General features: G+C 40.9%; 3 protein-coding genes across 5 annotated transcripts; 1 reads left to right on the forward strand and 2 right to left on the reverse strand.

The window, feature by feature from the left end:
* Positions 1-805: 805 nt before the first annotated feature.
* tmem69 (transmembrane protein 69) lies at positions 806-3,163 on the forward strand. The gene is made up of 2 exons (XM_015355441.2): positions 806-1,242; positions 1,830-3,163. The coding sequence occupies exons 1-2, from the start codon at positions 1,198-1,200 to the stop codon at positions 2,544-2,546; spliced, it is 762 nt and encodes a 253-aa protein (XP_015210927.1). The 5' UTR covers positions 806-1,197; the 3' UTR covers positions 2,547-3,163.
* Positions 3,164-4,704: 1,541 nt separating this feature from the next.
* Positions 4,705-15,266, reverse strand: ipp (intracisternal A particle-promoted polypeptide). 2 transcript variants are annotated; one of them, XM_006634895.3, is made up of 10 exons: positions 14,964-15,266; positions 13,671-14,044; positions 13,029-13,240; positions 12,250-12,469; positions 11,602-11,757; positions 9,956-10,123; positions 8,687-8,824; positions 7,909-8,031; positions 7,410-7,630; positions 4,705-6,605 (listed from the first exon to the last, which is right to left on the reverse strand). In XM_006634895.3, exons 2-10 carry the CDS (start codon positions 13,969-13,971, stop codon positions 6,381-6,383), a joined length of 1,764 nt encoding a protein of 587 aa, XP_006634958.1. In that variant the 5' UTR covers positions 13,972-14,044; positions 14,964-15,266; the 3' UTR covers positions 4,705-6,380. The 2 variants fall into 2 exon arrangements, with proteins under 2 accessions (XP_006634958.1, XP_015211100.1); XM_015355614.2 differs by having other exon boundaries at positions 13,671-14,049.
* A 982-nt stretch (positions 15,267-16,248) lies between these two features.
* Positions 16,249-23,731, reverse strand: LOC102688995 (riboflavin-binding protein-like). 2 transcript variants are annotated; one of them, XM_015355615.1, is made up of 7 exons: positions 23,627-23,731; positions 22,627-22,785; positions 21,961-22,057; positions 21,164-21,292; positions 19,867-19,978; positions 18,195-18,435; positions 16,249-16,447 (listed from the first exon to the last, which is right to left on the reverse strand). In XM_015355615.1, exons 2-7 carry the CDS (start codon positions 22,769-22,771, stop codon positions 16,440-16,442), a joined length of 732 nt encoding a protein of 243 aa, XP_015211101.1. In that variant the 5' UTR covers positions 22,772-22,785; positions 23,627-23,731; the 3' UTR covers positions 16,249-16,439. The 2 variants fall into 2 exon arrangements, with proteins under 2 accessions (XP_015211101.1, XP_006634957.2); XM_006634894.2 differs by having other exon boundaries at positions 18,188-18,435.
* Positions 23,732-24,258: the final 527 nt, after the last annotated feature.

Here is a 24,258-nt window from a genome sequence, read left to right on the forward strand (position 1 = left end):
ATCTTCCTCAGTGCCACTTTAAACAGAAATAAAAATAATAACACAATGAACGGCACTTTAAATGTGTAATCACGAGAAAGCTCAAAAACCTATCGCATGTGTAAAGTAGTATTTTTCTAGTCATCATTACAGTTCCCTCCCTCCTTCCCCGCAATATTAATCTTTAAGAAGCAGAAACAAAGTGGAGAAAAGATCTTTATCAGCGAGAATTGAAGCATGAAAAAGAGCACAGCACAGAAAAGTCCGAAACACGCTGCACTTATTCAATGACAGTAAATACATCATACAAATTCGCAATACAACCCAAAATTTATTAACATGATATGTTTCACCGGTACCATTACCAACAAGGGCTAAAGATTAAAATATATCAAACGTAAAGCGTGAATTGCAACATTTTTGTACCATATAAGGCTTTGCTTTCTTTTTATCTGTAAGCTGTAGCTAGTAAAATGTGTTATGAATATCCATAATTAGAAATATCCTTATCTACGCAATGAGACAAGAGAAATGAGTATGTATATGGGTTCGGATAGGCTTTTTGTGTGGTATGATTTTAACGAATAATAAAAAATGTTAGGCCTTTATTTATTTTAATTATCTTGTAAACTTCGGAATTTGTTTACTTTAGGACGTTCATGCTACACATCATAATAAAAACACAAATGAACAAAGTTCATACTAGTTCATAAACTGTTCGCTCGAGTTCAATGCAGATCTAACTACAGTTATTGAGGGAATGAATGAAGTTCAATGAATTGTATTTTAGTGGGAACTTCGTTTCCTACCAACGTATCCAGTCGAACATTGTAAACGCTTGCACACAATCACCTTTTCGAGAAAACCGTTTAAGTGTGACCTTTCCAATTTATATTTTTTTAAGTCTTTGAAAACAACAGGTATTGTTCTCGATTCTTTAATTGAAACTAACGACAAAGAAGAAGAAGAAGCCTTTAATAAAGACCCTGAATAGAAAGTAGATTGCATTTTAAAGTACTTAACACGAATGAAAATAAAAGTATTGGACTACGCAAATTATAATTAAACAATATTCTCTTTTCGTTGAGCCGGTTCAGAGCGATGTTACCTAAAGCCTAACAAGCAAAAAATAGTTTTTTTTTATGTTTTATTGTCTCTGGGTGTTCTAGGAGGACGGTGTACATTGAGCGGTAGCTTTATTTAATCTCAAATTTCAAAATGTTCTCCTGTTTAATAAAAAGATGCTTCACGACTGCTTGCAGGGTAAGTATGTATAAAAGTAATTCGATATGACATCTATGCTGACTTGATTTTTAAATTAATTGTTTTGGAAAATCTTTTAAAATCACCATGTAATTGGGTTTTATGCTCTCAGAAAAACAAAATCGTAAGAAAAACTGAGGAATGTTTCCACAGTTCTATGGTAAATGTGTCTTTAGCATCGCATAAAAATAATCTTTATATTTTTATCTTAAGAAGCATTTTTCTGTTCTTTCCACACATCATTAATGTAATTACTTTTTAATTTACAAAAACATCAATGACCGTGTGCATCAGGCCCTGCATGATTTACATGGACAAGTTGTCAGGCACTGCAGTTTTTGTCTTCCCCTGTTTCGTAGCAGTCCTAACACTGAATGGCTCTGTGTAGTTCACGTAGGTAGCTGTGTCAGCATGTGTAGGCTGCAAAGGAACAAGTAAAGGTTGAGTCTATGCTGAAAAGAGAAGAAAGGAAACACAACGGTTCAGCTTTGGAGCCTTCTTCGGGTGTGCCGAAACGTTGTGTCTGTATATGTATAATTAAGTGCCTTGACACTGGTGCTGAATTGTGGTATTTGGTTTTGTTCTAGACTCCCAGAGTGTCCAGTCTGTTGCAGGTGGAGCCTAGAATATCACCGTGTGCAATCAAGGCCTCTCCTCTCCCCCTGCTACCCTCGGCCTGCTCCTCACCCTGGCTCCCCAGGCAGTCTGCGGCCTGCATGCTGAGAGCCCAGCTCCTGCACCTCTCGCCCCAGAACCTCCAGCATAAACGCAGACGGACTGAAGAACCCCAGGAGCGAGAGCTGGACCTGCTGCGCTATGACATGAAGGATCTCCCGAAGGGGCCCAGGCCAGCGCTGTACCTTGGCTTTGCTGGGCTGATCCCCTTTGTCTCCGCTCCGCTGCTCATGGCTGTCACTGAGCTCTACTACCCAGAAATTGCCTACGCGCAGGTGGCCTATGGAGCTTCCATCGTGTCTTTCCTGGGTGGTGCCCGGTGGGGGTTTGCCCTTCCCGAGGGCAGTCCTGCCAAGCCAGACTGGCTGAACCTGGCCAACAGTGTGGTACCTTCTCTGCTGGCCTGGGTGGCACTGCTTTTCAGGGACAACATTACTCAGGCCACACTGATGGTTATCATGGGCCTGGGCATCTCCCTGCACTATGACCTAGCCCTCCTGCCAGGGTACCCAAGTTGGTTCAAGGCCCTGCGGACTGTCCTCACGCTGGTGGCCACTTTCTCCCTGGTGGCCACTCTGATATTGAAAAACGTCTACCCAGAAAAGATACTGAGCTTGGAGAAGAAGTGATGGACGTTGAGGTTACAAAAAGAAGAGTCTGAACCTTATGGTAAAAACTGATAGTACGGTTTCAAAGATATATTATTTTTTTGATGAAGGGGGTGATAGATTTGTGGAAAAAATAATAATCGGGGAGAAGTACACCTTTCAGTTCTTATGGTCTTACCCGAGTTGTATTTGTGAAAGAGATGATGACTAGCAAGGCATAACTTGAGCATGGATCAATTATGTTGTTTTCATTTTAAGACCAAGGAAGTGGATATCATTCAGAAGAGAGACCAGGAAGTGCTTACATAACTCTTCTGTTAGTTAGCATGAGCATCTTCGCTTCCCACCCTGCAGGGACAATAGCTAACAATAATTGCATTACTTGGAGTGCAGCAATCCTTGCAGGACCCCAAGCCAGTTCAGAAATAAGGATTTAATCTGCTTTAAATGGATCCAGCATCAATTAGCCAATACCAGGGGTTGAAGTAAAGCCTGCTACTAAATGGAAAAGTCAGTGGAAATCTTTTGGAATCCTACAGTATGTGACATTGCATAGTGGTACACGTGTGAGAAATGTACAAATGCAGTGTGAAAGATGGATCATTTAATAAAGTTACTTAACCTCCAAAACCTCAAAACCCTGGTTGCCACCTACTGTTGTCTTGTCATCTCAGCACTCCCTCTTTCAGACATCCTTGTCCACCCTCACCTCTCAGTGGTGGAAAGAATTGCCCATGAAACTCAGAGTTGCTTGGTCCCTGACCTTTCAGTGCTTACTGTACATGAAATCTGTACCTGTGTGCACAGCACCTGCGATCTCTCAGCTACTGAAGATATCGCACACTATATTGCATTAATGTTTTAAATTCTCAAACTGATATTGTAACTTGCTTATTCACTAAAAAATGGAATACATACCTACAGGATGTTAATAATATGCAATGTTTCCTAACAAATGTAATTGTGTGCAGTAGCAAGGCTTTCAGATACATAATGGTCTTAACATATTTTTGGTCTTTTCATTTGCACAGAGATCACATCCTTCCAGTTGATCTAATTGTCCTATTCTAATTAGAATTAGCCTGTGTGCTGAAAACTACTTCAGGTTATTTCATTTTAGTTTTGAATTTTAAATAATTTTAAATGCTCATTTTATGGGAGCCACTTACAGTCACTTGTGCACTGCACAAGTATGAAAATGAAAAGTGCTACTGCAGGAAATGTTACATTTGCCTTTGCAACACAGCCTTTCACCAATAAAACCTTATCCCTGCTGTCATGCATGTTGGTGGAACTGTCCTTGTATGGGGGTGTTTTTCTTACTCTGGCCCTGGGCAACTTGACATTCAGGGAATCATGAATTCTGAGAAATATCAAGGAATTCTTGAGAAGAATGCCAGGCCATCAGTTCGAAAACTCAAGCTGGGCACAAAGTAGATGTTTCAACAAGACAACGATCCTAAACATTCCACAAGTCCACAAAAGAATGGCTTAGGAAGAAAAGGTTCCATGTCTGTGAATGGCCGACTCAAAGCCCTGACCTGAATGCTATTGAAATGTTGTAGCAGGACCTGAAGAGGGCTGTTCATGCAAGACATCCTTCAAACCTCACAGAACTGGCAGAGTTTTGTAAAAAATCCCTCCAGCAAGATGTCAGAGACTGATAATTGGTTACAGGACGCCACTGTGTAGTTATTTTTGCTTAAGGAGGTGCCACAAGTTGTTTTTCAGACAACATTTGCAGATAAGGATATCTGGTTATTTGTTAAATATCATAGTCTAATAATCTATGAGTTAAAATCCCTTTTTATGTGTGGGAAGTCTTTATTTAGAATATTCATTCTATATATTCATTAAGAGTTCAGGTTCTTATATCTCTATAATATCTAAAATAATGACCAACTTGAAGGGTTCACAAACATGACTGCATGCTCTCTAGGAAAGAAAGAAACATACAGATGCATTGAAGTAGTCCAGGTACGGAGCTGCTTCAGCATTCGTAGGCTGCAAAGGAAAAAGGAAAAAGCTGTGGAGCCTTCTTCGGATGAATGCTTCTCCTCAGTCGAAGTGTTGTTTCTTTTCTTCTCTTTTCAGCACAGAATAAACCTTAACTTGTTCGTGTAGATGTGTTGCTGCTTACGTATTGCACAACAAGCACATAATTCCTTATACAAGATAATACTTTAAAGCAGTCCGGCATTATTTTAATTTTACAGTTTTCGATTACAGGCGTTTTGTAGCCTACACAAAATTAAAAAGGAGTATCTGAAGATTTTATCTTGCACAGAGTAATGACAATATTATTATGTGTACAACACTTTAGCTTTCTTATTAAAAATCTATCAGTGACTCTGGAGCCTTTAATTAAATAATTTAGCCAATGACGATGACTAATAAAAGTGCTGTCACAGACTTTTGGAAGGACACCAGAATTGAGAACCCTAGTGTTCACAGTAACAGCTGCAGACACTGAACTAGATATTGACCTTTCACATACTGTCATGGAGAATTTAACAGCATGCAGCTCCTGGTCAAAATTGACTCACTGCAAAAAATTGAAATGCACATCTAGTAAGAGCAAACAGTATTACAAAAGATAAATTACACTTTTTCCAAAGCAGAGTCAATCTTGAGTCAGCAAAGGTTGTACATAAGAATGCTTCTACATTTGGAAACAGTGACCATTCAGAAGTCCTGAAGGGCAACTTTTCTCTATGCCAGTTACATATCTTCTATATCTTGGTATCATTCTTTCTGTATTGAAGTTACTGAATTTTGAAAGGTGAAAAAAATAATTCTAAGCAAATTAATTATTGAAAATGGGCTGTGAAAACTATCAAAGCACGTTGTTTCAAATATAGTCCATTCAAAATCTGAGAACTATGCTGAAATTAAAAAGTTAATTTTTCTTGTACAGTATATCAATATTGTTTATAGCATGATTGGCTTCTTTATATTCATATAATTACTTTCAGGAAATTAAGTGTACATTCTTCTTTGGAGTAAAAAGCTTTCACAGTTGCCCAACTATGTACGTAATGGAAAAAAGGTGAAATATGTAATTTCCGTGTCCTTGGCACTAGGATGTGAAAAATGTGTTGATGGAGTTTTTTTTCCCATGAAACAAGCAGCACTCCACAGTTAAAGTGTCTTCTTCTCTAGACCTCGAGTTATTCTTCTTTGTTAATTTTCCTAAAGTGCTGGCATGTGGGGTACAAGCAAATAAAATCCCCACTGCGTAGTGCTTAGCTTGTTCATTTACAGAGAATAACCTGTAACAGCACCTCCAGCTCACCTTCTAAACACTTTTTGTAGGAACCGGAAGGTTACTTCCAGACCCTGAATGTTGTATCTCAGGTCCCATGAGAAAAAAAATATTTTTTTTCCTCCCCGATGATTTAAACTTTTAAATTCACACACTTGAGGGACCATTTAAAATAGAAGTTCGTTAACACTTATTTGCTATTGAATGAAAAATAACCAACAGCTGTGCACTGGAATAAAGACCCCATCAGAGGGTCTTTCACCTCATATTATAACAGCACTTTGAAGGCTTTAGCAATGTTGGTGCTGGAGAAAGACCCAGACTGCTTTTTCTCTCGGCGTGACTTTTAGAATCTCTGTATTTTTACCTAATACAGGGTCAGATCTGTTAAAAAGATAAAAAAATGATACGAACTAAATAACTCCCAAGCCAGTCCCAAGCCAGTCCCGATGATCAAGCTGTTGTGCACAGTGCTTGTGTGATATAAAACCACTATGATCCACTCCAGAGGTGGTGTCTGAAGAGCTTTAGTGTGCTGTTGCTGGTTTGGCCATGTGAGGAGTGGGAGGCACAGTACAGATGCAGGTGTCTCAGAGCACAGCCACTCCTCCATCGCAGCGACTGGTGATCATGTTGCCGATCTCGGTCCAGGTATCCAGGTGGGGGTCGTAGATCTCAACGGAGTCCACCGTCACGGGCGCGGAAAAGTCGCGGCTGGACGCCCGCCCCCCCACGGCATAGAGAAGCCCATTGACCGCCGCCACCGAAACTCCTGCCCGCGCCATGGCCATGGGGGCAACTTCCACCCACTTCTCCTGGACGAGAGAGAGGCAGAGGGAGTGAAGGAGTAAAAACACGAGGGAGGCAGAGAGATGGGCAGTGAGACACAGGGATGGTACTGCAGTCCTCAAAGCACAGGCATATGATTGTTAATGTAATGGCCCAATTACTTCATTTTCAGAAGGTCCACCTGCAGGATCACTTCCATGCAACATCTAATGCTACAATCAAAACTAAGCATCACATGAGACACATAAGCACAATTAGAGTCACGGTTTCTATCTACAGTGGTAACTCTTCACCACTTAGCTGCATGACTGGAGTGTGCACACCAACATGGATCATATTCCCCTGCACGATGGCAAATAAAGGCCATTTCTCATCACAGTTCCCATCAACAGACTCCCAATTCTGTCTCTCATTTAGCGATGGTGTATATTTCTCTGTGACCACAACTTTCAAACATAATTAGTAGAAACACGTTCTCAAATAATGCCACAGCTAAAACCCCTGAAACCAAACTTTTTCCTCTTTATCCCATACAATATTTATCTGGACTGTAGTTACTAGTGTTGTGAAATGTATGTACACCATATATAAGTAACAGAATTGATTGCTGTAGGAAGAGACTGTCTGAGCTTGTGTGTTTCTTTGTGTGTTGCAAGGTTCATCAAGTCCAGATCTGTGAATGTGAATGCAATCAAAGTAAGATAACCACGAAATGGCCAGCAGTTTTGGCTCTTGCACAAAACAAGCATCTCTTAAGATTAATTAAGGTGCTTTGCACCTAGTTATGGGACTCTAAATAGTAGTGATCCAATTATTCCACCGTAACCCACCTCCTCAGGGCAGTATTTCTCCACTGTCTCCAACGAACCCAAGGCCTCGTTCCACCCCCCGACTGCGTAGATACAGTTGTTGAGGCAGGCTACGCCCACATATGCCCGGCGCATGACCATGACAGGCAGAGCACTCCAGCGCTTGGCAATAGGATCGTACATCTCCGCCGAGCGTAGCTCTATCCCCTCATCACTGATACCTCCAATCACATAGATGAACCCTGCAACACACAGAGAAACACACAAGCTCAGACAGTCTCTTCTTATAGAAATCAATTCTGTTACAACACTGAAAATCTGAAACAAAACACTTCTGTTGTATTGACATGGTACAGAATTATATACAGTAGTTTGAGTGTAATAGTTCCATACTGAAGACAGCTTTATAAATCAGGTGTTGTTTTGTCATGTATTTATTCCTCAAAATTTGTCATTTATTATTCTTCATACTTAATCAAAGCACATTGTATTATATCCCCTTTGAAATTCAGCTCCTTACCTTGCATCTCACAACAACCAAAGTAATATCGAGGAACTGGCATGCTGCCTACAATTTCCCATTTGTTTTCCGCTGGGTCATACCGCTCCATGGTTTTCCCAATCTCTGAGCCGATCCATCCCCCTGTGAAGATGCACTCAAATCAGAAGAACATGTGCTAAAATTGACAGCCCGAATTCAACTGCGTACAGTTTAGCCCAGCCTTTCCCCAAAGTTGCCTCTTTAGTTAATGGCATTTTTTTCCTGTCTCAAAATGAAGTGTCAACTAATATAAATGTTAAATCCATAATGAAGATCTACGTAATGCCGGTTTGGAAGTCCTGACTAAGCTCTACTCACCATTACCCCAATGTAGTTTTTAATAGTAAAGTGGCTTGAATAAGCCTATTAAAACTGTAAGCACTCTGCATCGATACTGAAGAAAAAAAGAGCAAGGGGACCGGGCAAGGGTGAGTGTGGGAGAGTCTTCTGTAAAGAAACCACCCGTCTAGGGGGAGTCATGAAGTCACCCCTGAAGCAGCGCTGTATTTTCCCACAACACCAAGGTATTAACAAATCAGTTTATAAAAGAGAATGCTTCTTTTAACAGTGGGAATGTTTATCGGCGCTTCTTCAATCACCCCTCAATTCAAGCCCTGGACTAAACATCTAATACCTTAATTCCTATGGGACTTTGGCCCTCAAGGATCACAGCAGTGAGAAACTGTAAAGAAAATGAGGATCTGTAGCTACACACATACTCGGTGCTTGCTCATGAGATACACATTCACCGCATTACCTAATGCATAAAGAGCTCCATGGCAGGGACAGACACCCACTCCACAGCGTGGGAAGTTCAGAGAAGCCACAGCAGCCCACTGCTTCGTCACTGGGTCATATCTCTCAGCACAGTCAAATATCATAGAGTCCTTTTCCCCTGTAAAATCCAATTCACACACCATTCAGACACGTCACAAACAGGATGAACCTGAAAATATTAATAATAATTCCTTACACTTAACTAGCGCTTTTCTGGACACTCCACTCAAAGCACTTTCCAGGTAATGGGGACTCCCCTCCACCACCACTAGTGTAAAGACCCAACCTGGATGATGTGATGGCAGCCATAGTGCACCAGTACACTCTCCACACATCAGCTATCATTGGGGAGGAGAGAGTGATGAAGGCAGTTCATAGATGAGGATTGTTAGGAGGCCATGACTGGTTAAGACCAGAGGTAATTTGGCCAGGATGCCGGGGTTATACCCCTACTCTTTTCGAGAATTTCGAGAATTTTTAATGACCACAGAGAGTCAGGACCTCAGTTTTACGTCTCATCCAAAGGACGGCGCCTTTTTATAATATAGTATCCCCATCACTGCACTGAGGCATTACAACCCACACAGTCTGCAGGGTGAGCGCCACTAACACCTCTTCTAGCAGCAAACTTAGCTTTCCCAGGAGGTCTCCCATCCAGGTACTGGGTGGGCTCAGTCCTGCTTAATTACAGTGGGTTGCCAGAAAGGAACTATTAAGGTTTACAGGTGTAAATATACCACTGTAGGCATGGAACTCTTGATTCAAAAGGCAGAATCTCTGGAGTATGACGCAGAAAACATCTGTGATAGCTGTCCTGAAACGTGCTTCCTCACTCTGAACTGCATGAGTTTGATTTTGCCATGTTAGTCATCTGTTTTATCCATTTTCAGAACAAAAAAGATGTTAATATAATGTGGTGCAAAAACCCATGAGAAAAACTACCAAGGTAATTTTTTTAACTTACATAGCATGCGTACCACAGCTTTAAAATGACTTTAAATTCCTCTTACTTCATTCCACTGACCTGTTACACTGTAATTAACCACAATTAAGGGAAGTACCATACCACTGTTATGAACACTTAAAAGCTTGGCAGAACCAGTGAAATCTTTCTTATATCATGGTATATTAGACTTAAATTGTCAAGGAAACCAATGATAATTGCCAAAGCAACTTTACACTTTCCCCACTTTCATACGTGAGGCTGTATGAATACAGTCCACTAGCCTGCTGGCTCCAGGACACCCACCTCCAACCACGTAGATCATGCCCTCCAGCACCGCAACGCCTAGCCCGCTGCGCGCCTGGTGCAGGGAGGACACTGTGGTCCAGTACTGGCTGAAGGAGTCGAAGCGCTCTACACAGCTCAGTGCCCGGCTGTCACTCCACCGGCCGCCCTGCAGGCGCGTGTATCCCCCTGAGGCGCAACAACACTGGGGTTAGACAGACTCCTTCACCCGGGGGCCCGATCTCATCCCACCTCTGCTCATGTACCTCTCCAAGCTGAGGGAGGCTAGAAGAGTAGAGTAGACTTTACTGTCCTATGCACAAGTGCAATGAAATGCTTATTGGCACAAATGCTCCTAAACAAAGACATCAAGGAAACACCAAAAACACAGAACAGCGGCAGCAACAACTACGAGTTAAATAACATACATCTTAGAGAAAAAAAAACCATCAGTGTGAGCCAGTGGTAGGGGTAGAGTTCAGTAATCTGACAGCCTTAGGGAAGAAGTCTAGACGTTCATGCCTTTAAGCTCCTATAACGCTTAAAAGTGGGAAGAGGGGAGAAAAGTGAGGAACCAGGATGACTGGTGTCCTTAACGATACTTCCAGCCTTCCTGAGGCAGCGAGTAGTAAAAATGTCTGAAATAGAGGGGAGCTGTACTCCAATGATGGACTGGGCTGACCTAACCCCCCGCCCTCGGTAACGCCTTCCCCTGTAACTCCTTCTGGTCAGACAACGAGCTGCTGCCTAACTACACTGTAATACCACATGTTAGCACACTCAATAGCACACCTGTAAAATGTGGTATGGACAGTTGAAGGCAGTCCAAATGGTTTCAATTGACTGAGGAAATAAAGGCGTTGTTGTGCCTTCTTTGTAGTTAGCGTCGCTAGCGATGAAGGTAACCAGGAACTTGGAGCTGCTAAACATCTCAACAGCCAACCAATTGATGTGAATAGGGGTGTGGTCCCCACCCTGCTTTCTAAAATCAATGACCAGCCCTTTGGTTTTACTGACATTGAGGGAGAAGTTATTGTCAAGGCACCATTCCACCAGGTTCCCGACCTCATACCTATAGGCTGTCCAATCAATACTGGTGATTCGGCCAATGACGGTAGTGTCAGCAGCATATTTGAAGATTGAATCGGAGCTGGAGAAGTTGGAGAATTCAAAGAAAATAATGTCACTGCAGTATAGGAAGAGGTCATGGAGGATCAGCAGTTGGCACTCCTTTCCTCTGAGCCAAACTCACTGCCTGGTTTTAACAGTAAGTACTGTTAAAAGGTGCTGTCCTTTGGGTGAAACCCTACACACACAGTTATATGCCCCAGTGATACATATCACAGTCAGGGTTTTGGGAATCAAAGATATGCAGTTGTTAAATGCCCCTAATGCCAGAAACAGGCCCATGCCTATTGCACTTCACTAAATGGTTACTGTTCCAGGTAAAACTATATCAAATGCCTGTCTGAAAAAAACAAAACAAGACTCATATTTTCAAAATTCAATTCAATGATTACCTTTTAAAACATAATTACATAAACACGCGCTTGAGGCCCTAATCAAAGGATCAAAGTAACAGTCACATTTCCCTTATACCCCCTTTAACATGAGGTAGACAACCAGGGTGTGCTCTATATGGTGGAAGTGAAATCAGTGTTATTTACCTATAGCATAAAGATACTTCCTTGCCTTTCTTCGTGGACGCGTCTTTGCTGGCTGCAGTAAACTGAACATCTTGTTCTCCTTGGGAGACTTGCTCACTTCAGTGTATTCTCTCAGCAAGGTCTGCAGTGCCACCCGCAGGCTAAAGTCAGAAATGCCTTTTGGAAAAAAATACATGAAGAAACAAACAAAACAAGAGGATTATATTGTGTCTAAGGAAAACACATGTATTCAAACTCATATTGTACATTTATAATCTATACTATAAAACATTATGTGATGGCTGAATATGATCAAATAGCAAATGTGCTGGATAGGCAGAATGGCTTCCTCTTGTTTGTAGCTTTCTTAACTTCCTCAAGAATTAATAATAATGATAATTGCTTACATTTATATAGCGCTTTTCTGGACACTCCACTCAAAGCCCTTAAATTCTGACTCTTACTTCACTCGTACAACATGAATGCATTTTCTTCTTTCTATTGTAGCCTGAATACTCATAGGCTAGGGTAAGTTGAAGGCTCAATGTGCCGTGGTTTCTTTCTGGTTGCACATCCTGCACAAATATGATGAGTGAGAGTGCTGTGTGAAAATACCAGCTCCGAGCTCCTGGAAAGGGGGACCTACAGCTGTCGTTCCAGATGCCCTACCCTCGATGTACTTGAAGAGCCGCTGCGGAGAGAGAAGGGGGAAGCGCACGGGGTCTAGGACCTCCACCACGTGTTTCTTCCTCTTGGGCACGTCCTTCAGCACCCAGCCCATGGCGGCGGTGAACACCTGGTACTCGTCTTCGATCCGCAGCTCCTCACTGCGCAGCAGCTTCACCAGCTGGTCCTTCGAGAGGCCGGCAAACTCGTCTGCCACGCATACCTGACACGGGGCACACAGAGCCATGGAAGGTAAATACTGCGTACAGAAGCGCTGCTCGCAGTAATGTGCTTCAGGAAACATCACAGATACCAATTACAGGTAGTGGTCCTTCATGTCAAGAATAAATCAACATTCACATTTTATACATTCAACTGTTTTGATTGTAACATATTTACACAGTATCAAAAGATACTTTTCCTTTCAGCTGAATTGTAATGCCCAGTTACACCCTTAACAACAGTAAAACCTATCTTAATCAGATAATTTCCCCCTCCTTCAGCTCTTACAATTTCATTTTTGTTCCTACAAAACTTATAATTGTAAAATATCAGGCAAAAAAAAATCAAGGATGTTTGTTCAGTTAAATATTAATAAGCTCTAGTTCTCCGCATCTGGACTTTGTTATTCCTGCTACAGTATAATGGAAGCTGAAACAAGGAATTAGATCACAGCACTGGCAGCAAATGTCTGATGCTAAACATTTCAACATATTTCCTTTCAACATCCGTTCACATATTGCCTTCTGTGCAGCGCTCTCTAGGTAGTAATGTGCCCTCACCTCCAGGAAGTGAACGTAAATGTAGTTCTCTGTGAACTCCAGCATCTCAAGACAGGCTATCTGCTCCAGGAACTGGTAAATTCCCACGCAGTTGGACGGATCCATCTGCGCCTTGAGAAACTCACAGCAAATACTGACCACCTCACTGAGCTGGAGCATATCTGCGGCAACGATTAACTCCTGGACATTGTCCACGTTGACGTTGATCATACCTGCACCTCGGACACACAGAGTGAGACACATCAGAGCTGAGGTCGACACCTGCTTTGAATCAATCAACAAAATCAGCAGTAGAGAATGTATTAGCTTATGTTTAGCCAATTCATTGACTACAACATTGTGAGCAGATTCATGTTTATAAATATAGTCGTGTACATTGACTAGGTAGTCGATCAATGATCAAAATGCTTACACATTCATCTTCTAATTTCTCAGCATGGAACATTTAGCAACATTTTTGAACCAAAGATCTGAAAGAATTTCTGAAGCCTGTCATCTCCAGTTAAACACCAGTCGCTTGAGTTAATTCCTTACCTAGTTACATTTCTTCTCAAATGAACACAGAGCACCTATTTAAAGCAGAGGCGGAACAAGCAGTTGAAACAAATTCACATACAGTACATCTCAGTGCTGGCAGCCTACCTGTATATATGAACTCCAGCAGTATTTCAAACGCGTCGGCCTCCACGCCGAGAATCTGCACGAAATCTCGGTTGGCCTCCCGCATGCCCCCCGCGAACAGCGCAGAGAAGTAGGGGCTGCTGGCCGCCAGGACGAGCCTGTGCACGCTGAAGCCTCGGCCCCCCACCTGCAGCTGCACATCACAGAAATCCTTCCTCAGCCGCATCTTGTTCATCTGGGCCAGGAGGAGCCGTGCGTACCTGTCCGAGGAGTACTGGCCCTGCTCGGGGGACGTGCTCTTCGGCTGGGCCACAGAGGCCATGGCTGCTTTCCCAAGAGTCCCAACGCCGTGGCAACGGAGAAATCACTGCCTCCGCACCCCACACATCTCCCTTCTACACTGGAACACAAATGAGAAGAAGAGAGGATACGCAGAACATTAAGTTATATTTTTTTCATTTCAATTTTTGCTCACATTCCAATATGGAGGCTATATATTATGGGCTTATAATAATTTTGGCTTTGAAATTTACACTTGCAGTATTTGTGTGAGTCAGCAAGAGCACAAGGGACAACCCTCAAGAATGGAAATGAAGAAAAACTGCAATTATTTTATATATGTAATAAAATGGTATATTCATTCTTATACAAAATTAAAGAGTGAAAATAGCAAACTCATCCATGGCCTAGTGTAAAATGTACGCTCTTGAATTTATACAGGGTTGTACTGTGTCCTACTGAAGACACATAAATCAACATATTGCTTAATTTAAACAGTTAAGCTGCTGCAACAGCAAAGACTAAGAGACCTCCTGTATTTACTCTAAGAGGATGCTACGTAAATACACTCGAGCGGTGTTTTGAGAACAGCGGAACAAATAAAAATCCAACAACAGCAATGACTAATAATAATGTAACTCTTGCTCAAACGATTGGAAATCTGCAAAAGGTCTCGTTAATCTAGTACAAAACGTATCTGATGTCCGAAGACGGCAAACTTGTCAAAAAATGAACGGTTTGTTCTTGTTTTCAGAATTATTCAAGTCTAAACAAAATACTTATATTTGGAAACATTAAAAGCTATAATGTAGTCACTTTTATATATTTGTGAGTCGTTCTGCGCCTCTTAAAAAGCTTATTCCATCAAGGACAGAATTTGTTATTCTTCCAGTGAAGGTGCGTATACTTATCATCTCAGTATCGCCATCACATAAGCAAAAATAAATATTCCAACGACCACTACGTAGATGCATGTTGAAATTTAGAGTGGCAAAACAGTAACTGCCGATTGCACAATCAGCTGAGTATACTCACCTGCATCAACAGTTCGGCAAATATCACATAGTCAGTCAAAATGTGTACACACATCAACTTCCGCCTGTCAATCCGTTCACTCGTCCAGCAACTAGTCTTGACTATCTAACCTTGAGCAGGAATAGACCAGAGTAAACGTCCTCCGTCCATGTCTAGCATCCACCTTTCCATCCATTTTCAATTATCGTTTAGTCTAAGTCCATTATACCGCCGCTACTCACTGGGCTTTAACCTAATTTAGAAAAGCCAATTAATTACCCTACACAGCATTCTTTGTACTGTGAGGGAATCCTAAAAAAAAACAGATTAGCCCATTAGGTTAGGTTTTTCTTAAACTCCCAAGACGGCCATAGTAACTACTGACTTTGATGAAGCCCATTGCATTAACTTTGTCAAGACCTTTCAAGACTTCATAATGCCTGTTGTTATACACTAAAGAGGTTAAGTTCTTTAAATTAGTGTGAAATACAATACAAAACTATTTACAATGTGTTTTTATAAACTGTACCACAATATAGGAATTGTATTTTTCTGTAGACCATCACTGCTTGATACATTTGCATCGAAAAACAAATCTGACCAGTTATTTTTTACCATTGTACCATTGCCTGTGAACATGTCTACTTTGTAATAACATTACAAAATGAATCTCCAAGAAACAAGGTCTATGAAATACAATTCATTGACTGGTATCAGATAACCAATTAAATAGCTATTCAGTTTTTTATGCAAACACTACTATGAAACAACAAAGGGAGATTTTTCTGGGAAATAATCTTACTTAATGCTTATAGATTTCCAAGAACATTTGTTTTGAAGCATCATTCAAGGTTTATTTCTATATTTGTAGATAATACATTACCTGTTTTGTTGATTTTTTTACTTTTCTATTTTACCATAGCCTAGTTCTGGATATCTGTGAGCCTTAAAGAGGGGTGACATTCCCAGTGATCCCTTCCTGACAGGGTCCCTAGATTGTTCCACCCAGAAAGTAACCTGGCATGTCAGCTCCCACTCACACTGTCTTTAACTGTCACCTCTTGTTTCCTTGCTTTGGAAGAATAAAGTTTCACCTGTGGTTATTCTAACAGTGGGTTTGTAGTTGTTTGCCGTTTAGAACATAACACAACAGTATTTAATCATTAATTTCAGTGTTATGTATTGTTTGTGAAAGAGATCAAGAGGATTACAATTGTTCACAATGATAAGGACAGGCAGGGAAAGATGGGGAAGGCAAAAGAACAAGGTAAAGCTGAAAACAGTGAAAGTATCAAATGACAAGGAGTGGATTTCAATACACCGATTTTACTTTTATTAAGCTGTACATATATGCTTTGTTTGGTATATTGTGCACTTGAACACTCTGTAAATATCTGCTGCAATGCGGCTTTGTCCTCTTTTGCAGAAAGCTTGATGTGAGAAGTGCAAGTCCATCCCATGATGCAAAAGTAGGATCTCTTCATTCCTTTTTAAGGACTACTGACCTACAAAATAAAAAAGGACATTTGAATTAAATGGTCCAGTAAAAGAGGAACCCTCAGCTTGGTTTTGGGTTTGGGTTTCTCTTTCAGTCTCAGTTCCACTTTGAGATATTGGTAGACAGTCTGTATTTCATCTAGGACCTTTCAGTGCAAAAAAGGATGTCAACACGGGAAATTCTGAACCTAGAATTAAAAGAGGTTGTATAAACAGCATTACTAGAAATCTTTGGAACTTGTTTTTGTTGGTAGGCTTGCGAATGGGAAAAAAAATATTTAAAAATTAAGTTGCCAAAAAAGCATTACATCAAAGACCCTTTGATTCCTTCACATTTTTACTTTTCCACTTAATATTTTTATTTTCCTGAAAAGTTTCAGAAAGGACAGAGGATACTGGGAACTCGATTTTAAGGCCATTCTGAAAGCACAGTATTTAGGTGTAAAGAAGAAAAACAAATTCCATTTAGGGAAATAAATAACTGAAATAGCTTTGAAATAAATTGCTGAAATAGCTTGGCTATATAGTGTGGATTGTCCAGCCCTCCTTGTAATACCAATATTAAAATTAACTCATATGTAACCAGTCATCTTCAATATCACGCCCCAAGTTAACTGGCTTCCATGTGTATTTAATTGTATTCCTGTGTTAAATCATTAAATCCTAAATTCAGTAGTTCCTGTAGGTTCCCTCTGCTGTGCAATGCATTGCAAAGCAAAGGCTCAACCATCAGCATCAGGATCTTTTAGAAGAACTCTGGAAGAAAACTGTGGAAAGGTACAGGTCAGGGGTGGAGTATAAAAAAATTAAAGGTCTGGAATAACTCTTGGAGCACAGTCAAGATGATTATTAAGAAATTAAATGTTTATGGCACCACCAAGACTCTGGCTATATCAGGCCAACACTTAAAACTGGATTACCAAGCAAATGAGAGACTGATCAGAGAGGCCAACAAGAGACAAATGGCAAATTTGAAAGAGCTATGTTCTTTTATGACAATTGCTGGTCAAAGTGTGCAAATGACAACAGTATCTCAGACATTCCACAGATCTGGCCTCAATGGCTGGGTGGCAGTGACATTGGGAGTAAGTCTTACTCAAGAAAGCCCAGCTTGAATCCTGTTTGAAGTAAGCAGCAGATTCTGTGGGCACATGGCAAAAAATTGGCTCTAACAAAATGTGAAAATCTTAAAAATTGAAGATGACTGTTTTTCAATGTTCTCCAAGGAACCTGACAGAGCATGAACAGTTCTGTAAAGAAGAATGGTCAAGCACCATTCAAATCATGACAAATCTACATGTTTAAGTTGGTACAGACTGATCTCAACAGATTCACAGCTGTAATTGCTTCTAAAAGTGCTTCTACCAAGTATGAACTCAGGGGCTGGGGGACTTATCCAATTATGATATTTTACTTTTGAGGAGAAAACATTATTAAAATACAAAAGTATGGAATATTTTGTGTGGATAAGATGACAAAATCCACATTTAGATGCATGAAACTCTGAGGCACTGACACAACCAGATGTCAAAGAATGAAAGGGGTGTAGACTTTCCATAGGCAGCAGGGTGTATTTGAGAGCTCCAGTGGAATGAAAAGCAGTGATGAAGGCTGGATTACAGCAGTTCATATGTTTTCTTCACATCATTATTTTCCCTTTTGCCAACTGCAAACCAAATTTCATTTGAACAGATAGGAGCCCTGGCACTAGCTAAAGACTGGATCCGTGGTTTAAACCCTAAACTCACTCCTCGCCTTCTGGCTCTGCTTCCGGAGCCTCCAGTCTCCTGAGGGCTTGCTGGCAGGACGTCTCCTGGCTGGAGGCTGAGCTGCTGGAGCTGCTGGAGCTGGAGCTGGAGCTGGAGTCCTTGTACAGGATGTATTGCAGCACCATCTCATCTCTGCCATCCATCCTCAGGCAGCGGCAGTCCGAGTCGGTGACCATGAACGTCTGGCCCCACATGCTCTGGCACAGGTCTGTTCCATTGGAGTACATCTGGCCAGAAAGAGATGCACATTGAAAAACCAAACTGGTCAGCTTCTGCTGCCTGTACTAGTACCCTGCAACCACAGACTAAACCAGTTTAAGCGCATTGAAACTTTGTGCTATATTCTGAAAACTAGTTGTACTGTTTTAAATTTGAAATAAAACCAGCCTTTAATCTATGGCTCATTATCTTGCATGCAAATTTAATTTTATTGGACATCTGGCATTATCTGAAGCTGTTGTTCTCTACTTTTGTATTATATGCATGATGCCCTATATTTGACCACTCTGAGATGGTGCACAAAAGACAATTGAATTAATAAATAAAAATGGAACTAGCAGATTTAACATAAATTGACAGTTGTATTGAACTGTCTAGCAGCTATTTCATTTTTCTGTACTGGTGCCCTGTCCAAGCTGTATCTTTCCTTGTGCATGCCATTGTCGTCCTTATGACTTGCAGAACAAAATGCAAAACAGTTGAAAGCATGAGAAAAGAAAGGTATAATGTAAAAGGCTGTATTTACAGAGTGGAGTCCAGTGGTGTAAGCTGATCCAAAAACAGATAAATCAGGAGATACTCATGTGTCACATTGACTGCTGAATTAGTAAACAGAAGTCTGGCTGTTTCAACAGATGGATGCACACAACTGAGTCCAAAAGGGCAATGTGTCTGCCAATAACTCCTTTTTCTATGCCAATAAATGGTGGACATTTTAGTGCAGTCTTAATTTTGCTACAGTCTTATTTCACTGCACCACTGGGGAAAATGATTTGATTTTGATTGGTGTTTAAAGAGATTTAAAAATAAACCCGCTCCAATCATCTTTTTTTTCAGCACAGATGAGCATATCACTGCCAGCTGTACAATTCCTATATTCTATGAGATTCATGCCAGAATACATGCCAGTACTAACAAAAACTCTAGTAACTTCGAGTCATTAAATATGTTCCAGCCTCTTTTATTATCCTAATTCTTAGCTAATCCTATAAATGTCCTTTGAACTTTGCAAGAAGCTCCCCTTTCCAAATTCTTAGTCACACATGTCAAGGGCAGCATACATTTTTAATCCATTTAGCCTTTTCATCTGTCTGTTACCAAAAAGCTGCTTTTCCAGGTTAGCATCACAGAAAGCTGGGGCCTATCCCAGACGTACAGGACAGAGGTGGGATTGAGACCATAATACTACTCTCCCCCACAGGTTCATTGTGGGATCACAGTGACAATTGAGAAAAGCCAGTGAAGTCTTCTTGGAGCTAAGTGGAAACCTGAATACCAGGAAAAAAAAACATGCAAACAGAGAGAGAACATGCAAATTGCACACAAACTTATAACCCTGGAGCAGTATGGTAGCAGTGATAGACTCAAACTCTGTCCTGCATCTCTTTGTCATAATGCGGAACATTATGACTGGTGAAGTGGGAAAGACAAATGCATACTTTGTTGAATGGCACACAGTCTCCACTGCAGTGGTTGTTGCCATTCTCGTCCCATTTGAAGTCAGTGATCCAGTTCTTTGCACACGTCAGGTCATTTTTGCATGCATCAAACCTAGATGTCACAGGAGAAACAAAATATCTGGCTGCATAAAGTAGTGTTATGACTCTACATAATTAAAGGATGTTTTTTTAATCACCATTTTAAATTAAAAGCTCATTTTATGTTGATGTAATGTTGATCTTCCTTCTGTTTCCTCCAATGGTTAACAAGTGGAGAGATTAGTAGTAGAAGTAGTAGTAGTAGTAGTAGTAATAATAATAATAATAATAATAATAATAATAATAATAATAATAATACTTCCTAACACTTATATAGCACTTTCTCTACACTCCACTATAAGCTCTTTACTAGAAATGGAGACTCCCTTCCACCACCACCAATGTTAAAATAAGGCTGCATACATTATAGGATGGACTGCAAGACAACAAAAGCCCAGTTCTTCACCTTAGATTAAAACAAAACTGAGTGAGGTTATTACTGAAGTGAAAGGAGTGTGTTTTTTTTTTCTTTGAGGGGGTTATGATTAAAAGTGGCCCTAGGCCAGTGAGACATCATTTTAGCTGCAGTTTAATGGAGTAGCAATGCAATGGAACATACCCTCCAGTGACTATAAGTCTGGTGCATATGGTCTATACTGTATATCTCTGATCTATGTCGCTGGAGAAGTGTGTGAAAGGAAACAGAGAGTACAGAAGAGGAGTTTATTGCCACATGTACATGTACATTGGGATTCTTATTTGCGCTGATCTGTCAGGACATGCACAATACAACGGACAACACCACACAATGTAGACATAATAAACATGATAAATAATAATAACAGGAACAATATGTATGTTGCGGGACTGTGAATATGTAGCAGGGAGAACAAAAATCATGGTAGACTATGCAAAAAGTTCATAGTGCAGATGTGCTGAAGTCTGAAGCATTGCAGTTAGCTGTTGAGGATGCGTACTGCAGTAGGGTAGAAGCTGTTCCTAAGTCGAGGTAAGTCTGTGCTTTAATATTGTGGTATTGCTCGCCAGAGCGCAGGGGGGAGAACAGTTTGTGGCCGGGATGGTCAGGATCCTGGGAATTATTCGAGACTAAAGACTGAGAATAAAGACTATCCTGTCAACTAAAAATAATTAGGAGCAAAACAGACAGCACTTTTTGGTACAGGTATATGTTTATTAATAATTAATAAACTAGCTAGTTTAGAAAAAGAAAGAAATGCAAGTCAGGTCTGGTGCTTACCAGTTGTTGCAGAAGCTGACACATAGTGGCACGTGCAGGAGGCCAGCAGTGTAGTTGGGGTTCATCCAGTTAACTGCACTGGGGGAGCATTGGTAGAAACACTCCACCTTCTTCATGAATGCCTCACATCTTAAACACAATACAAACAGATGGTGCAGTTAAATGGGAGGTCTACTCAGACAAAAATATTACGAAAACTGTGGACTGTGGAGCCAAGATAATACAATATACATGTGCTTTTCCATGATGCTATGGGAGAAAAATCTGAGTTTTATCTTCATTCAAAAAATTATGACACTTATGGCCCCTGATGTGTGCTTAGATCATCTATAAAAGGCTTTCTTTAGGCATATTGTAGGAACAAATGAGAGGAGGCCATTCAGCCCAACTAACCCCTCTGGTAGTTAGTTGTTTATTCATCCAAGAGACTTATCCAGCTTTTTTTTTTATTGGAAGCTCTTAATGACTTCAGTAACACAGCTGGGTAGCTAGTACCAGACTCCTACAACCCTTTGCATAAAGGCGTGCCCATTATCAGTTTGAAATGCATCATGCTTTGCAAATGCCCCTTCTAAACATGTTGCCTGCCTCCTGTGTCTCTGAACAGCTTAATATACTGTTGAAGTACAGGAAATAGAGACAGTGGTTAATGATTCTTTAGCTGTTAAAAAACACAAAAAATGTTTAAAGTAAATGAAAATACATTAGAGCTTTGTATACAGGAAGTAGGAATATGGGAGTAGGATAATAAATGTGTCTTTGTAGTGGGTTCCCTCACATTGGAATTGGACTCTTACCCTGTGCTGAGTTTCTGACACAGATCCCATTGGGTGTTGTCCACCTTTTTCACAGGGGAGACTAGCTGCTCAGTGAAGTTGCTGTAGCAGCAGGAAGCTATGGGAGAGAGACAAGGGCAAGAAGAGACAGCCTTTCAGAATATTTCCAAACTCTCATCCTGGGAACCCACTAACGATCCAGTTATTTATTTACAAAAAAAAATCACAGGTTTTAGTTAAAAGTGGGAATAATTCATCCTTCTGTGGAATGATAATTGCAAACGTCTGGGCTGTTTCCACAATCTGCTTGATGGGGCGCAGAGATGTGTGAGACAAAAGGGTGAAGGAGGCACTGCCCTGGTCTGCTTTCTGTCTGAAGTGGTTGGGAGGAGTTCCTTCATGTCTTCTCCACTTTCCAGGGAAGGTCCACCATATCTCATCCTCTCACTTCTTTTTTCATTTTCCAAGGGGGCCAAATTGGAGGGGTGGCACAAAGCTTTCCTCCCTTTTGTTTGCTTTAGGATAAAATGGCTGGAATTCTACAATTTAGGCAGCTGAACACACACCGCCGGTGGGTCGACTTTATCAAAGATATAGTACCATAATAACAAATGAAGCTGTGTTTCCATGTGAAGGGCTATGATACAATCATGGTTTCGAAATAACATTAGGATTTCCCATACTCACAGTTGGAGTACACTGTGCACTCCTTCATGCTGTGCTCTTCACTGGGGGCTTTCTTGTGGTCCCGGCCTTGCAGGCACTTGTGTTCCGTACACTGTACTGTGGCCACCAGGACCAGTATCCCCACTGCTGTCAGATACACTTTCATCCTTGGCACCGTCCCTGCAACAGGAGTATGAAGGGATTTTCCCACAAACACTCTTTTCTAATCTATGTAGTATTTGGTATCAACAGTGCTGTACAATTAATATCAACATATTTAGCATCAAGAGTGCTGTACAATTATACTACAGAGTGCAGTACAGAAAAGCAGCGATGAGACCACCCAATTACCTGAATCAAACACAGCGACATTTCATTGTGAGATAAAGAAGCCTGGACAGCTGAGTGGCCATAGGTGCAAGGAGGTTATCTGGAGGTTATCTGTCTACACCTGAAGAAGGCTCCACGGCCAAAACGTTGTGTTCTCTTTCTTCTTTTTTTCAGCATGCAATAGACCTATTACTTGTTCCTTTGCAGCCTACACATGCTGACGCAGCTACCCACCTGAATTGTTGTAAGAGCCCTTCTATTCATCCATTTTCTATACAGTGCAGGGTAGTGCGGGGCACAGGAGCATAAGCTGGCAAGCAATGGGCACAAGGTAGGGCACGCTTTGGACAGGACGCCAGTCCATTACATGGCACACACAGATGTAAACACACCAACACTCACACCAGGGCCACTTTTACTGAAGCCAACTAACCAAATAGGATGTCTTTAGACTGTGAAACTAGAACACCCAGGAGAAACCCAAGTAAACATGGAGAGGACGTACAAACTCCACACAGATAACACCGCAGGAACTGAACCCAGAGCCCCAGTGCTAAGAGACAGCAATGCTTTAAGATTTGAGATTTGGGATAAACGTCTCTCTTTGTCCTTACAAATGAACACAAGCTCTTTGATGCTGAGATTATTTTGTATGGAACTACAATACAAATTAAGTTAAAAGTGCGCCTACCTGGGCTCCCCTGGCTTCTCCAAGTGACAAAGTGTATGAATGACACTGCAGTTTGCTGCACAGTGCTTTATATAGCGCAGTTTTGCGTAATGCTGTGCTGGGTTATGGGGTTTGTTTGTTAGTAGACAGATAACCTCCTTGCACTTTTGGCCACTCAGCTGTCCAGGCTTCTTAATCTCACAATGAAATGTCGCTGTGTTTGATTCAGGTAATTGGGTGGTCTCATCGCTGCTTTTCTGTACTGCACTCTGTAGTATAATTTATTGGATTTGTTTAAACAGCAAATCTGAAGGAGATTTAACTTAACTGATTTGTTTTGTTTTGGATTTGTTTAAACATAGAAAATCTGAAGGAGATTTAACTTAACTGAAATGAAATATTGCAAGACCTTGTATAACATTTGAGTGTTCCTTGTTAAACACAAGCATAATTGTGTTTTATGGCATCTGTCATTTTTTTTTCTATAAAATGTGTCTCCAATATTTATTTGACAATTTAGTTATCAAGAATACAATGTGGGCTAAAGTTGGAGGCATAGACTTCTGATTAGGACTATGGCTGCTCCCTCTCAGTCTTTGTGTTGTTTTTTAGTAAGCTGTGTTCAAGGTCAAGCACTATACACAGTTTAACTT

This window comes from Lepisosteus oculatus, chromosome 9 (assembly GCF_040954835.1).
Source record: "Lepisosteus oculatus isolate fLepOcu1 chromosome 9, fLepOcu1.hap2, whole genome shotgun sequence".
NCBI lineage: Eukaryota > Metazoa > Chordata > Actinopteri > Semionotiformes > Lepisosteidae > Lepisosteus > Lepisosteus oculatus.

What these genes read in the sequence shown, in the direction of transcription:
- ipp (XM_006634895.3), bottom strand. Translation starts at nt 13,971, where the DNA reads ATGGCCTCTGTGGCCCAGCCGAAGAGCACGTCCCCCGAGCAGGGCCAG. An exon ending in GCTCTTCAAGTACATCGAGG is followed by an intron (nt 11,758 to 12,249) that starts GTAGGGCATCTG and finishes TTTTTCCAAAAG; the next exon opens with GCATTTCTGACTTTAGCCTG. An exon ending in GAAGTATCTTTATGCTATAG is followed by an intron (nt 10,124 to 11,601) that starts GTAAATAACACT and finishes GTTGCGCCTCAG; the next exon opens with GGGGATACACGCGCCTGCAG.
- tmem69 (XM_015355441.2), top strand. Translation starts at nt 1,198, where the DNA reads ATGTTCTCCTGTTTAATAAAAAGATGCTTCACGACTGCTTGCAGG. An exon ending in GCTTCACGACTGCTTGCAGG is followed by an intron (nt 1,243 to 1,829) that starts GTAAGTATGTAT and finishes GTTTTGTTCTAG; the next exon opens with ACTCCCAGAGTGTCCAGTCT.
- LOC102688995 (XM_006634894.2), bottom strand. Translation starts at nt 22,771, where the DNA reads ATGAAAGTGTATCTGACAGCAGTGGGGATACTGGTCCTGGTGGCCACA. An exon ending in GTCAGCTTCTGCAACAACTG is followed by an intron (nt 19,979 to 21,163) that starts GTAAGCACCAGA and finishes TGTGACATCTAG; the next exon opens with GTTTGATGCATGCAAAAATG. An exon ending in ACTGTGTGCCATTCAACAAA is followed by an intron (nt 18,436 to 19,866) that starts GTATGCATTTGT and finishes CTTTCTGGCCAG; the next exon opens with ATGTACTCCAATGGAACAGA.